This window comes from Ovis canadensis, chromosome 3, assembly GCF_042477335.2.
Source record: "Ovis canadensis isolate MfBH-ARS-UI-01 breed Bighorn chromosome 3, ARS-UI_OviCan_v2, whole genome shotgun sequence".
Taxonomy (NCBI): Eukaryota; Metazoa; Chordata; class Mammalia; order Artiodactyla; family Bovidae; genus Ovis; species Ovis canadensis.
This window is the reverse complement of record NC_091247.1, coordinates 114235834-114249591: the sequence shown is the minus strand read 5'-3', so window position 1 is coordinate 114249591 and position 13758 is coordinate 114235834. Positions and strand designations below refer to the sequence as shown.

Below are 13758 nucleotides of genomic sequence, written 5' to 3'. Positions count from 1 at the left end.
TAAATGTATTCAACTATGATGATCACAACTGGAATTCATTTTCTAACTGATTTGGGGATCCTAAAATAGGTTATAGCAAGACTATTAATTGGACTACTTGGGTGATGCTAATTTTTTAATAAGTGCATGCAGGATAGAACAAAAATAAAATGATCAAGGAACAAGAAAAGAATATTTAACCTAGGAAAGGACGGACTCAGGAGAAAAAAAAATTGCTGACAGTTGTCTTCAAATATTTGAAGACCTAATATTTAAGAGAAGCTTGGGTTCTGTGGCCCTGCAGGAGACAAATCAGGACTAATGGATGGAAATTGGGGTTTGTCAATTGGTGAAGTGAAGTGAAGTCGCTCAGTCGTGTCTGACTCTTTGCGACCCCATGGACTGTAGCCTACCAGGCTCCTCCGTCCCTGGGATTCTCCAGGCAGGAATACTGGAGTGGGTTGCCATTTCCTTCTCCAGGAGATCTTCCCAACCCAGGGATCAAACCTGGCTCTCCCGTGTTGCAGGCAGATGCTTTACCATCTGAGCCACCAGGGAAGTCTGTCAATTGGTAGAGGTTGCTAAAAATGCAGGAGACCCTCTAACAGACTAAAATGGATGAAGATGGAAACTACTGCCTCAAGAAGTAGTGAGCTCACCACAGGAAGTACTGGAGCAGCACCTTCCGTGGCAGAGGCGTTTCACAGACAACGTCAGCTGACTGAAAGAACGGAAGGCTTTCAAGATGCTCCAAACCCGACTCTCTATGATAATGAGTTTGGACCAGAAAGACCCCTAAGATCACTTCAAGAAAAGTAATGTTGTAATTTTTAACTGGTGTTTTGATTAGATCATGATGCATTACCCTGAATTCCTTGCTGAGTTCAGAAAAAGCTTAAAGGAATTCTTTTTTCATTAAAAAAAACAAAACAAACAAAAAACATTATATACCAGGAACTATGACACTTGGGATTTAATGATGAAAAGTTAGACAACGTCCCTTCTGAGGCAGCGAACACTTTATTGTGGAGGAAGGGACAATGAGGTGAGATAGAAAATAAAAAAGAAACAAAGAAACAATAGAATTTCAGGTCCTATTAAAACGTGATATGTATGGGGGAGGGGTTGCTTTAGACTGTAAAAGCCAAAAGGTTCTCTCTAACCAGATGACATTTGAGCTCAGACTTTAATGATAAGAAGGAGCCATGAGAAAGCCTTAGGCAAGAGGATTTTAGGCATTTATAAGTAACTCAGTGTGAAGATTCTAAGTGGGAGTGAGCTATTTAAGAAACAGAAGGAAAAGACAGTTAGGCAAGTATCAGATCATAGCTCTACGGCTTTAAGAGCTAAATAGCTTGGTGGCAGAGCGTTTCAATATTAATAATAAAGTATCTCTTACTCAGAAGGATCTCTAATCGAAATACAAATACAAGATAATTCTGAACATGCTGATGACCACAAGTTAAATGATATTTTAAGTATTTTTTATTCTTGATCAGCAATTAAAAGTCTATCTTAAAAACTGCAATAAGAAGTAGGTGAGGAGAGACAGTAATGTAGAAAATACTTTGGCGTTGACAGTGGAAATTATTATGTGTTTCTCCCAGCTTCTGGTTCATTTCCTCATAGTAAGTAGCTGAACATCACTAAGCTAAAACAAGAAAGTAACTGAGAGTCTGGAACAAATGAAATCCAGTTCTAGGAACAACGATTATCAGTATGCTCTTATTTCAAAAGAACTCTACATGTAACTTGTGTCTAGGAATGTTCAAAAAGGAATCAGTTTTTGCATCAAAGAATTATATGATTAGCTGGAAACCACTTTTAGCACAACAGAGAAGCACTAGTTATCTCTACAATGGATCCGCTCAAGTCACTCAAGCAAGGAACACATGCCCTAGCTGAGCAGCATGGCCTGTACAAACACCACACAGGTTCACTGCCGAAGGCTGACATTTAGGTAAATAGTCACGTGGCCCGGAACAATTGATCATGAAGTCTGTGTTCATGTATCAGCATTTACCTATTCAACTGTCTTCACTGACAACATTTTCTACCTCTCTTTAAGGTTTTCAAACTTTTTAAAAAGATAACAAGTTGAAGTGTTACGGTTTCACACTGAGATTTCTGGTGTTTTCACTTACAAACTATCCATAGTTTCCGGTCACCAGGACAACCTCCTTTTTATTAAAGCACAGACGTTTATTTTCAGTTATTCTTTTCATTAGAATCAAGATTCAAATAGGTATTGTGAAGTCTGTAATACCTTTTGCTCATTGTAGTAAAATGCATGAAATTAATTTTATCTTAGCTTCACGACAAAGCGGGCTAATTTACATATGAATTTCTAAACATGCCAAGACAAAAAAAATATCAATCATTTCAGAACAAAGAGTCTGTGGCTGAGTTAGTGAAAGACTTCCTAAGTGTCTGTGTGATGGGAGAAGGGGAATAACAAATTGATTTCAGCAGAAGCAAATTTCGACATGTACACAGAACTCGGCTGCATCTTGCAGCAATGCAATAAATCATCACCATCACTGCACTTATCAAATATACACACCAATAATCACAAGAAAGTAAAGCAAGGCTGACAAAGAATAGTGAGTGGATGGGGTCTCCAAAGAGGCCGCTGGGTAGCGATGCCATCTCACTCCTCACCTAAAGTGATTGACAGTTGCTCATTCAGTACAACCTGTGCGCTTGCTTTCGTTTGTGCTGTCATTCGAGAAGAGCGACATACCTTCCGGGAAGCGCTACACAGTGCTCTACACCGAATTAAAACTCAATTCGGGGGATAACAATTGAACTCCTAATCTAACTATCTGATGTCATTTTGCATGCTCCATAGTTTGCAATTATACTTACACCTGATCCTTTTCTCATACCTGGTGACATATCTCATGGACAATGACCATGGTAACATCCAGCAGATAAGAAATAGACGAAACACTGGGATCCAGCAGTATTCTTTGTTCCACAAAAATACTTAGTCCCCAGTTCTCCATAGCAGCGTACGGATGCTTAGGCACAGCTAAAAGATCTAGAAATAAAATAAAACAATTCCAAAGGCTTTAACAAACACAGTAGATTCTAAATGCATGTCTGACAAAAGTCCAGAAATTCTCGTTAAAAAGAATACTTGCTCTTTCTCAGTATTTTTTTTTTCTAAATTAAACTACCTGCTATTTCTACGTGACAGCAGAAATATAGGCTATCACTGTAAATGCTGGCCGTATCCATCCATCACAGTCCATTTTCAGACCCAGTGGTGGAGGAGGTGGGAAGTATCAGCACCATTATTGATGCGCCTATCCTAATAAGTTGCAGAAAGTCAAGGAAACCAAATGCAGCAGGAATCTACAGAGTCACAAGGCACTGTGCCTTCTGATGAATATATATCAGCTCAACGCAGAGAATACTGTACTCTTGCTTTTACGTCAATATTGTTTAAAAGAAAACATCTCACAGTGGTTTAAAAATCTGACATGTCCTATTTCTAATTGCTTAATTTTAATGTATTTTTGAGTCCTGTTAAAAATAAAATGTTACATGCAGATATAGCTCACATAAAGAAAGTTATAATGGACGATGTAGTATCAAAAGGACTACAGAGGGAACCTGCAGGCTTTGGTTCTGGTCCTGCCTCCATCATTAATTAAATATATGACATCAATAAATCACTTAATTTCTCAAGACCACAATTCTCTCACCTACAAAATGAGGTTATTAGACATCATAATCTCTAAAATCCCTTTCAGCTCCAAAAATTTATTATTAGATGATTTAAGATCTATGCTTACTTTAAAAGCTGGTAAAGGTATGATGCTGTCAACTGTTGGTTAAGGTGACACAGTAAGCTCATGCTTTGAGGTGCTCCTTCTGCTCCAAACACATAGCAATGATAAATAAAATATGAAAAAGAAAAACTAAACATCATCTCCAGGCTGGAAAATAAACCTTTTCATGGACCAGAAATGGTACATAAATGCAAAGTAGTGATTGCAAGTGAAGCCACAGGCCTGCTGAGGTCTGGCTCCAGGAGCAAGCAGTGGCATCTGGGAATTGGCTCCAGCAGGATCTACCGGAATTAAAAGGATCTAAGCCAAGTTGATGGCTTGTTGCCAGCAGCTGAGATAGGGCGTGAATGCTCAGGAGAAGGGCTGAAAATAGTTGGTGGTCAATGCTTCTTGGGAAAGCCAGCAAGCGGCGATGTAAGGATTCAGACCCTGGCAAGCTGGCTCCACTTAACCATATAAACCCTGGAGTAACACCCCAGGATGCTAAGAAAAAAACGGTACAAGAATGTTGCTGCGGTACCATTTGTAAAAGTGAAAGGAGAAACTACATGCCTTTCACCAAGATACTGGACAGAGAAACTGTGAAACAGTTCTGAAAAAGGAATACCATACAACAGTTGAAATAGTCTCACCACAAAATTCTAACACAACATGTATCAGCATGGATAATCAGAAAAACATAATGCTGAGGGAGCAAAGTGTAGAATGCCCTTTACATACACTGCTTAAAAGCAAGGCGAATAGCACCATAGGTGGAAAATGGGCATTCACACATGCACACTCACGGTCAGACAAAGAGTAGCGGTAAAATGCACACAGAATCACACACATTCGGGAACGATAAACACCAAATTCAGAATTGTGATCGCTTCAGGGAAAAAAGGAGAAGGAAGGAATGAGGGACAGTCTTTTACGTTTCCGGAATCAATTTTGATTGTATGCAAAAGGCGTAGGCAGAGGGGGGTTGTCTCACATCATCAATAAGCAATTCCAACAGAGTGACCCACTGTTCAGTTCAATTCTGATACTATCTATGCAAAGACAGAATCAGATTCCACAGGATAAAGGTTCAGTCCTGTAAGACTACACACCACCCCCCACTTGAGAAATCAGTCCCAAGCCTGGGTTGTTATCTTTGCTTCTGATCTATAGGTTAAAGACTGGAGGTTCCACCACCCACCTCAAATCAGGATGCAACTGAAAGATTAGGTTGTTACCTGCACTTCTCACCAACTGGCTATAAATCAGAGATTCCCATAACGTTTGATTAATTTGCTAGAGCAGCTCACAGAACTCAGAGACATTTAACTTTCAGATCACCAGTTTGTTATAAAGCTATCTAAGGAACAACCAGATGGAAGAGACATCTGAAAGGGTGAAAAGCATCCGTGCCCTCTCACAGACGTGCCACTCTCCCCAGATCTCCACCTGCTCTCCCACCTGGAAGCTCTCTGCGCCCATACCTTTGGCGTTTTATGGAGACTGCATTAGAGAGGGATGGTTGATTAAATCATTGGCCACTGAGGCATGAACTCAGTCTCCAGCCCCTGTCCCCTCATTCTCAAGGCCAAGGAGTGAGACTAAAAGTTCCAACCCTCTAATCACAAGGTTAGTTTCCCCGGCAACCAGGCTCCATCCTTAGGTGAGTTCCAAAGGTCACTTTATTAACGTAACAAAAGACAACTTTAGGTTTCTCTTCACTTGCAAAATTCTGAAGGTCTTGGGAGCTGTAAGCCAGAAAACATGTGTGAGAAATCTGAATGACGTGGATATATTTATCATAAATCACAACATTACAGAGGGTCATATACAACGGATTTCAAATGTGGTTAGTTTTGTCTTGGCCACTCCATGTGCTGTGCAGTATGCCGCAGCTCGGGTCCCCGTTCCCCAGTCGGGGATCAAACTCATGCCCCCTGCAATGGAACTACAGAGTCTTAGCCGCTGAACCACGAGGGAATTCTTCCAACATTTTGTTTCGTTGTATTTTACTTTTTAGCCTTTGGCCACACCTCATGGCATGTGCGATCTTAGTTCCCTGACCAGGCATCGAACCTGTACCCCACTGCACTGGAAGGCAGAGTCTTAACCACTGGACCACGTAAGTACCCCCAATATATTTTCAATCTTTCAAAGCTGATAATGGATCCATGGGTATTACTTATAATATTATTGATTCTTTTCTGTATTCTTTAAATATTTCCTAATAAGAAAAAAATTAAATGGTCGAGTCTTAAAGCTAATTTTCATTTATTCATGACGTTAACAAGCAGCTAAGCATTTGCTGTGCCCTTAAGTTTGTGTGCATGCTCAGTTGCTCATCATATCCAGCTCTTTGCAACCCTGTGGACTGTAGTCCGCCAGGCTCCTCTGTCCATGGGATTTTGCAGGCAAGTATACTGGAGCGGGTTGCCATTTCCTACTTCGGGAAATCTTCCCAACCCACCCAGGGATCAAAGCCGCTTCCACTTTTTACTCCTGCATTGGCAGGCGGAATCTTTACCGCTGAGCCACTGGGGCAGCCCCCGTGTAAATCTGAGATGTGTATTACAATAAGTCAAGTGTGGCCCCTGTATTCACTACAGGGAAACATGACAACTTAACAAAGAAATAAAGAATAAAAAGTGCTGTGAAAGAGAGAGAATATCAGATCTAGTTCTTGAAAGAGGTAGCACTTGAGCTGGATTTCTGAAAATAAGTAGGATTTCAACGGGCACATAGAGATACTACGTGCAGTCATTTACACAAGCACGTATCTTTGAGCGCCTCTTTTCTCAATACAAGCACTGTTCTGCCCTCGAGGCTCTTTGTCCCCTGCTCTCGTGGCACTCACATGTGGGTGTGTGTAGGAGGAAGAGATCAATTAACAAGTCATAAATGAATGAGAGAAACTGAGCAAATGACAAATGCTATCAAAAAAAAATAATAATAGAGGAAGGCAGTAATTGGTGGAGTGATTGGGTGGAGCGTGGTCAAGGCATCCATAAGGCCAACACATCTCACTGGAGACATGAGTAATGGTAGAAGCCACCTGCCTGAGGATATGTGGAAGTATAGTTTTCTAAGAGGGGACAAAAACTGCACAGACCTAAGGAGGGAATGAGACACTGGGCAAACAGAGTGAGGCTGACTTGGCTGAGGCAGCAGAGAGGAAGAGCACGGGTGTGAGAACTGTGCAGAGCGCAAGGATGGAGCAAAGAGACACACTTCCGCTTGAGATTTTATTTTGAGGCCTCCCCTAAATTCGAACAAAGTAGGCAACAGAACACTATGTGTCACCTCTGTCTGCCACCAGCAGATGGCAGCAGCAGTAGCAGGTCTGGTGCCATTTACCTGTAGGAACACCTGTAGGACTTACGAACAAGACTGTTGCAAAAGAGAGTCACTTCTGTTCCCTGGAGACTTCCAAGAGCCAGGGGTACTCAGGTCCCCAGGATTAAGTAAGCAAGTCAGGCCGCACACTGGGATATGGACTGGCTCAAAGGGCATAGCGAGGACTCCACACACAGGCCAGATGCAGAGTCTAAAAGCTTGGAATAAAGAAGAAGGTACATCCGACGGCAGTCAGCACACAGCCACAGTCTGACCTGCAGCCTGAGCGTGTGCGTGGCAGCTGAAGGCCGGTGCCAAAGACCTCAGGCAACGGTAGCCTAAGCAGATCGGTGACTTGTTAGTTTCCAGAGGTCTAAGGGCAGAGGCGTCAGACTGAAAGACAAAGCTGGACTCCAACCAGACAAGGTTGAAGGTTGCTCTGACTCCTGAGCAAACGGAGTCAGATACAGACAAAGGGGTTAAGAGCAAGAGAAACACAGAAGGGTCAGCAATAGAAGGCAGCTTCTCAGACACTCACAGGCTTTATTACTGATAGAGGAAACCATGTCTATGGCTGGCAGAGCAGGAGATTATTCTTCTACAGACATAATAACCCAATGTCAAAGCACAGAGAAACCTGGATTTTACTGCACTACTGAGAGACACTTTGCACCTTTCTGCTCTGTAGGGATTCCCTGGTGGCTCAGTGGTAAAAAAATATCCACCTGCTGATGTAGGAGACACTGGTTTGATCCCTGGGTCAAGAAGATCCCCAAGAGAAGGAAATGGCAACCTGCTCCAGTATTCTTGCCTGGAAAATTAGAGGAACTTGGCAGGCTACAGTCCATGGAGTCGCAAAAGAGTCGGACACGACTAAGCAACTGAGCACACACATACTCTGCTCTGAATCTTTACCTCATAAATAGTTCTAAATTTTAAGAACATCTGCAGGAAGCATATATCCACACGAAGACTTGTACACAAATGTTCATAACAGTGTTACTTCCAGTACTCCCAAACTGGAAATCCAATCTCCATCAATATTTGAGTGATGAATGTGTGATGCACCCACAGAATAAAATGCTATTAGGCAATACAAAGAAAGAACTGTCAATACACGCAACAACACGGGTGAACCCCAAAATAGTTATGCTGAGTAAAAAGGGAGAAAAAATATATATGCTGTATGATTCATGTCATTTATATATAGAAAATGAAAACTAATCTGTAACGTCAAAATGCAGATCAGCACTTGCCTGGGGACAAAGATTAGAGGGGTTAAAATGGAAAGAGGAAATGTTTGGAAGTGAGATCAGTTTATCGTGGTGATGATTTCATGGGTGTAATACATGTCTTAACACTTCAAATTGTACACTTCACACATGTGCATGTCACATATACTGCATGTCACCATACCTCATCGAAGCTGTTAAAATATATTTTTTCAGGGACTTCCCTGGTGGTCCAGTGGTTAAGAATTCACCTGCCAAAGGAGGGGACATGGGTCCTATCCCTGCTCTGGGAACTTAAGATCCCACATGCCTCAGAGCAGCTAAGCCCATGTGGTACAAGTACTGAAGCCTATGCTCTCTGGAGCCTGTACTCTGCAGCAGGAGCAGCCTCCACAAGAAACTCGCACACGGGATGAAGACTAGCCCCCACGCTCCGCAACTAGAGAGAGCCTGAGCACAGTGACGAAAACCCTTTGCCTCAAGAAAGACCTAGTGCAGACAAAAATAAAAACAGATTTTAAAAATAATAATAATACATTTAAAAATATATCTTCAGTTACTGAAATACTCCATTGCTTAACTTTGAAGATAAGATGTATTCACAAATTGTTTTAATTTTGCAAAATAAATTTGTCATGAGGTTATATCCATGAAAATGTTCAACCACAACTTTTTCATATGCCTTGATAATAGAAGTAAGAAAACTCAAATGTTTCAGGGTCTAATTTACTTGGAAATTCAAAGGAAATCCTGGATAAAATTGTGCATAGGCGTTGACCCCAATTAATTACTACAGTCCTAAAAACTAGAGGCAGGTAGCAAATATTCATATAATAGTAGCGAATGTGATTACATACATTACCATAAAAATCTGGCTTTCTCTACTTGCTCCCTTCAGTGCACTAGAATTTGCTTTCTACTTTTAACACTGTTTAAACAGCTCTCACTAAGATTACAAAGTATGGCGACCTCTGGGTTTTTCTTAGATATTGCTGAGAATTACACTATTAACTGAGCTTCCGCGGTGGCTCAGATGGTAAAGCGTCTGCCTGCAATGCGGGAGACCAGGGTTGGATCCCTGCGTTGGGAAGATCTCCTGGAGAAAGAAATGGCAACCCACTCCAGTATTCTGGCCTGGAGAATCCCACGGACGGAGGGGCCTGATGGGCTACAGTCCATGGGGTCACAAAGAGTCAGACACGACTGAGCGACTTCACTTTCACATACTGTCAGTTAGGGTCTGTCGTAGTTTCTCCTCTACTTCTCAGATTAGCAATTCCTGTTGTTGGTGTATTTTGTGGTTTGTTTTATTTTGTCATCTTCTAACTTTTGAAAACCAGAGTTCTAGGATTTCCATTTATGTGTGTGTGTTTTAACTCATTCTACTAGTTTTCTTTGAGTGTTCTCCCCTATTGCAATGTCATCTGTAATGACGCACACACCCTGATAGATAGTTCTCTTTGACTTCCAGGGGAAAATGTCTAAGCACCTTAGTAGTAGACTATTATTTGACAGCCCCCCAACTTCCCCTTCTAGCATGGTCCCCACCTTCTAAATCTGGCTTAAACCTTAAGAAGCTTTTCCCTGATGGCTCAGTGGATAAAGAACCTACATGCAATAAAGGAGACATCTCCTTTGTCTCCTGTATGCAGGTTTGACCCCTGGGTCCTCTGAAGGAAGAAATGGCAACCCGCTCCGGCATTCTTGCCATGAAAAATCCCTCGGACAGAAAAGCATGTCCGTGCTGTGCATGCTCGGTCACTCATTCGTGTCCGACTCTTTGAGACCCCATGGACTGCAGCCCGCCAGGCTCCTCTTGTCTATGGAATTTTTCCAAGAAAGAATACTGGAGTGGGTTGCCATGCCTCCAGGTAATCTTCCCAACCCAGGGATTGAACCTTGTCTCCTGAGTCTCCTGCATTAGCAGGCAGATTCTTTACTACTAGTGCCACCGGGGAAGCCCAAGCGACTAAGCAAGCATGCACGCAAACCTTAAGAAAGTACTATAACTTCCTCTTTTGGATTCTCGGGAAAGTCAGTCACTATGAAAACTGCACCACCACAGGTGTCCCTGGGAGCTTAGCTGGTAAAGAATCCGCCTGCAATGCAGGAGACCCTGTTTGATTCCTGGGTTGGGAAGATGCCCTGGAGAAGAGTTAGGCTACCCACTCTGGTATTCTTCAGCTTCCAAGGTGGCTCAGATGGTAAAGAATCCTCCTGCAACGTGGGAGACTTGGGTTTGATCCCTGGGTTGGGTAGACCCCTGGAGGAGGGCATGGCAACCCACTCCAATATTCTTGCCTGGAGAATCCCCATGGACAGAGGTGCCTGGGGGGCTACAGTCCATGAGGTCACAAAGAGTCGGACACAACTAAGCAACTAAGCATAGCACATCACCCTGACAGCACAACACTAAGAAACTGAAACCATGTAGAAATGTTCTGAGACTCACAAAACAGAACCTAATATTGACAGACAATACATGCAAACCAAAATCCAGTCTCTAGCATTAGTGGCAATGTTCTGGTTTGAAGCTTCATATACTAGAAATAGACTTTAATGTATTCTACATTATTAAATAACTACTAAAAAAAAAAAAAAAACCAGTGGGCTATGTCAGGCCTCTCCTCCCTACCACAGTCAGGTCAGATTCTGAGCTCAGACTGACCAACAGAGTTTGTCATCCAGAGTTTTTCCTTTCCGATGACAAGTCATGCTGAATATAGCTTATAACTAGTCTTGCCTGATGTTGCAAAGAAGATATGTAACCATAGCCAGTTCCTATTGGAGAAAGAAGATCAAATTCTGCACTTCTGGTCATCAGTTTCTTGGTTTCACTCTCTGCTATGTGAAGTGCTCTGCGGCTCCTTCGGCTTCTCTGCTGAGTACCACTCAGAGGCGCTCCCTCTAGATTACAGATGCATTCTGAACTCTGTCCTGGTTCTTCTACCCCAAATCTGTCCTGCTGTCAAATCCCCAGGCTTCTGAACTAACTCTGCCTTCTATTTCCTTCCCATCCTTAACTTCCACCCTCAGCAGTGTCTTCCACACTGTGTCCTCACCAGCATATCCATCACAACCCCAGCTCAGCAGCCTAGGCCTTCTTGGCAGAGGTCAGTAGACTTAACAGTTAAAAAGTTGGAGCTTTAGAGTCCACACTAAGTATGATCTAGGTCTAACACTTACTTGCTATGAAACTTCAAATAAATTGTTCAATCTCTCTCAGCTTCTATCTCCTCATAGATAGAGTGAAGATATTAATGTACTATCCTTGCAGATTGTTGTGAAGAGTAAATGAGATGGTCCATGTAAAGCACTTAGTCCTAAGCACAAAACATGATAAGTCAATGCCATCACTATTTGGGATCTAACCAGTCCATCCTCACCTTAGGCAATCTGATGCATGACAGGCCTAACTTTGTCTTTGAACAAAGATGTTGCATCCTGATTTCTGAATGGAAAATACTGTTTATGATGTAAAGCAATACAGAACCCACCTAAGAACAAGCTTTAAAAAAAAAAAAAGTCATAGGACACTCCCACTTTATTATTTAAGGACTTTAAATTTGAAGATTTAAAGGTTTAACAGGTTTTTAAAAAGTGGTGTTTTTATTATGTCATGACTGGCACTTGAAGATACTATTTACATAAGCATTGAAGTTTCTGTATTAAAAAATAAAACTCCTTGCTCTGACAATTACCATATGTGACTAGTATAAATATAAATTGCATTTGAAAAAGAAGCATTAATAAGATAAAATTCATAGAAGTCATCTATTACTGGTATTTATAAAATGAAAAAAAAATTTCTTCCTTCAAGTACATATTCTGAAGTTTTTTTTTACTCACCAACTGATTAAGTTCTGAATAATTATTTTCAAATACGTTTGACAAAGAGGACTTTAAGCCTTGCTATCCCTACATACTCCACCAGATTTAAGGCCTACACAGAAAAAGAATCTAAAACAGAGTCGATATATGTATTTGTATAACTGATTCACTTTGCTATACACTCAAAACTAACACAACATTGTAAACCAACTATATGCCAATGAAAAATGTTTTAAAAAAGTGTGAATCAGTACTTCAAAGCTTTAAAACAAAGCATGCGTTATCCTGATGGACTTTGTGCATATTTCTATCAAAAAAGACTGGTTTCAGCTACATATTTTAGCCTGTAACAAAACTTTCATCAGTATCACTTATACTCACAAGCCTAGCATTTAAGTTCTCAAACTCCTAGCATTCTACTGAATTAGCATTAGGCCATAATATGCAGTCAGTGTTTTTGCTGATCTTCCTACCACACACTCAAAAGACTTTTTTTTTTCATCTCTGCAATCACTTTTCCTCGACACTTACTGATTACTGTCAACTGCAAAGGAGAAACACTTGTCAAGTTTTGCTTAATTCCCTTTTTCCCTGAAAAAGAATTTTTATGCCAAAGGACTTATCCCATATGCACAAAAAATGTTTGTCATTTTCTTACCCATTTAATTTTTAAAATTAGCTCTACTTTCATTTCATATTTTGTATCTTCTTTCAAGCACTTTCGAAACTCATGGTCTTTAATGGACATGATTAGGCATAAACATCAAAAACACACTAAATGATTCCTAACACCATCATTTGGTAACAGGCCAAGTTGACTAATGCTTGTTACACAACAAAGATTTTGTGCTCTCTAAGAGAATGTAGGTGGTAAGTAAGTTTCCCTTATATGATGGTTTCACATATAGTATTTCTTTGTTTATTCCTGAAACAGTTATTCATTACCTAACATGAGCCAGACTAATCTGGACATTGGATATATAAACCTTGAACAATAAAGACACAGTCGCATTAAAACCTATGGAGCTTAAAAACCAATATGGAATACAAATACATTTAAAAGTATCAATATATATCATACACATGCATGAAGGAAACTGCAATATAATACATGTGCTAACATGACGACATGGTATAATACAGGCAACACAGAAGAGAGATTAAGAACACGGGCTCCGAAGCCAGGTAGGCTAGGGTCAAAACTCAATCCTGCTGCCTAAGAGGCTTGTTATTTATCATTTCTGCTCCTCATTCTCCTTACCTGTAAAGTGATTACCATACTTGCAACTCTTTCACGGGGTTACTGTGAGGGCTACTGTTGGACCACAACTCTGAAGCATCTCTCACATTTCTGTGTATCTTAAAAAGCATAGATAGCAACTGGCTTTTGTTCCAAACTACTTTTTAAAGATATCTGTGTAGCCAAACAGAGATAGTGCCCTCTCAAAAGCAAAGGACAGGAGTATATACCATGATTTATAAAATAACTAGATTTCTGAGGCTTACAGTTCCTCACTTAAGGAGAGTGCAATGCGATGCATCATATAGCAGGCGAGGAACTCTGGGCCTCTTTCATGTTACTCTTGGGAATTGGGGTTCAGGGA

At 41.0% G+C, this 13758-nt stretch overlaps 1 protein-coding gene across 1 annotated transcript in view; it reads right to left on the bottom strand.

Moving 5' to 3' along the window:
- TRHDE (thyrotropin releasing hormone degrading enzyme) overlaps positions 1 to 13758 on the bottom strand; it is a 461351-nt gene that overhangs the window by 217336 nt on the left and 230257 nt on the right. Inside the window, exon 4 of the mRNA XM_069584013.1 lies at positions 2868 to 3022. Within this exon, the coding sequence (XP_069440114.1) occupies positions 2868 to 3022 (155 nt within the window). The remainder of the gene's footprint in view (positions 1 to 2867; positions 3023 to 13758) is intronic.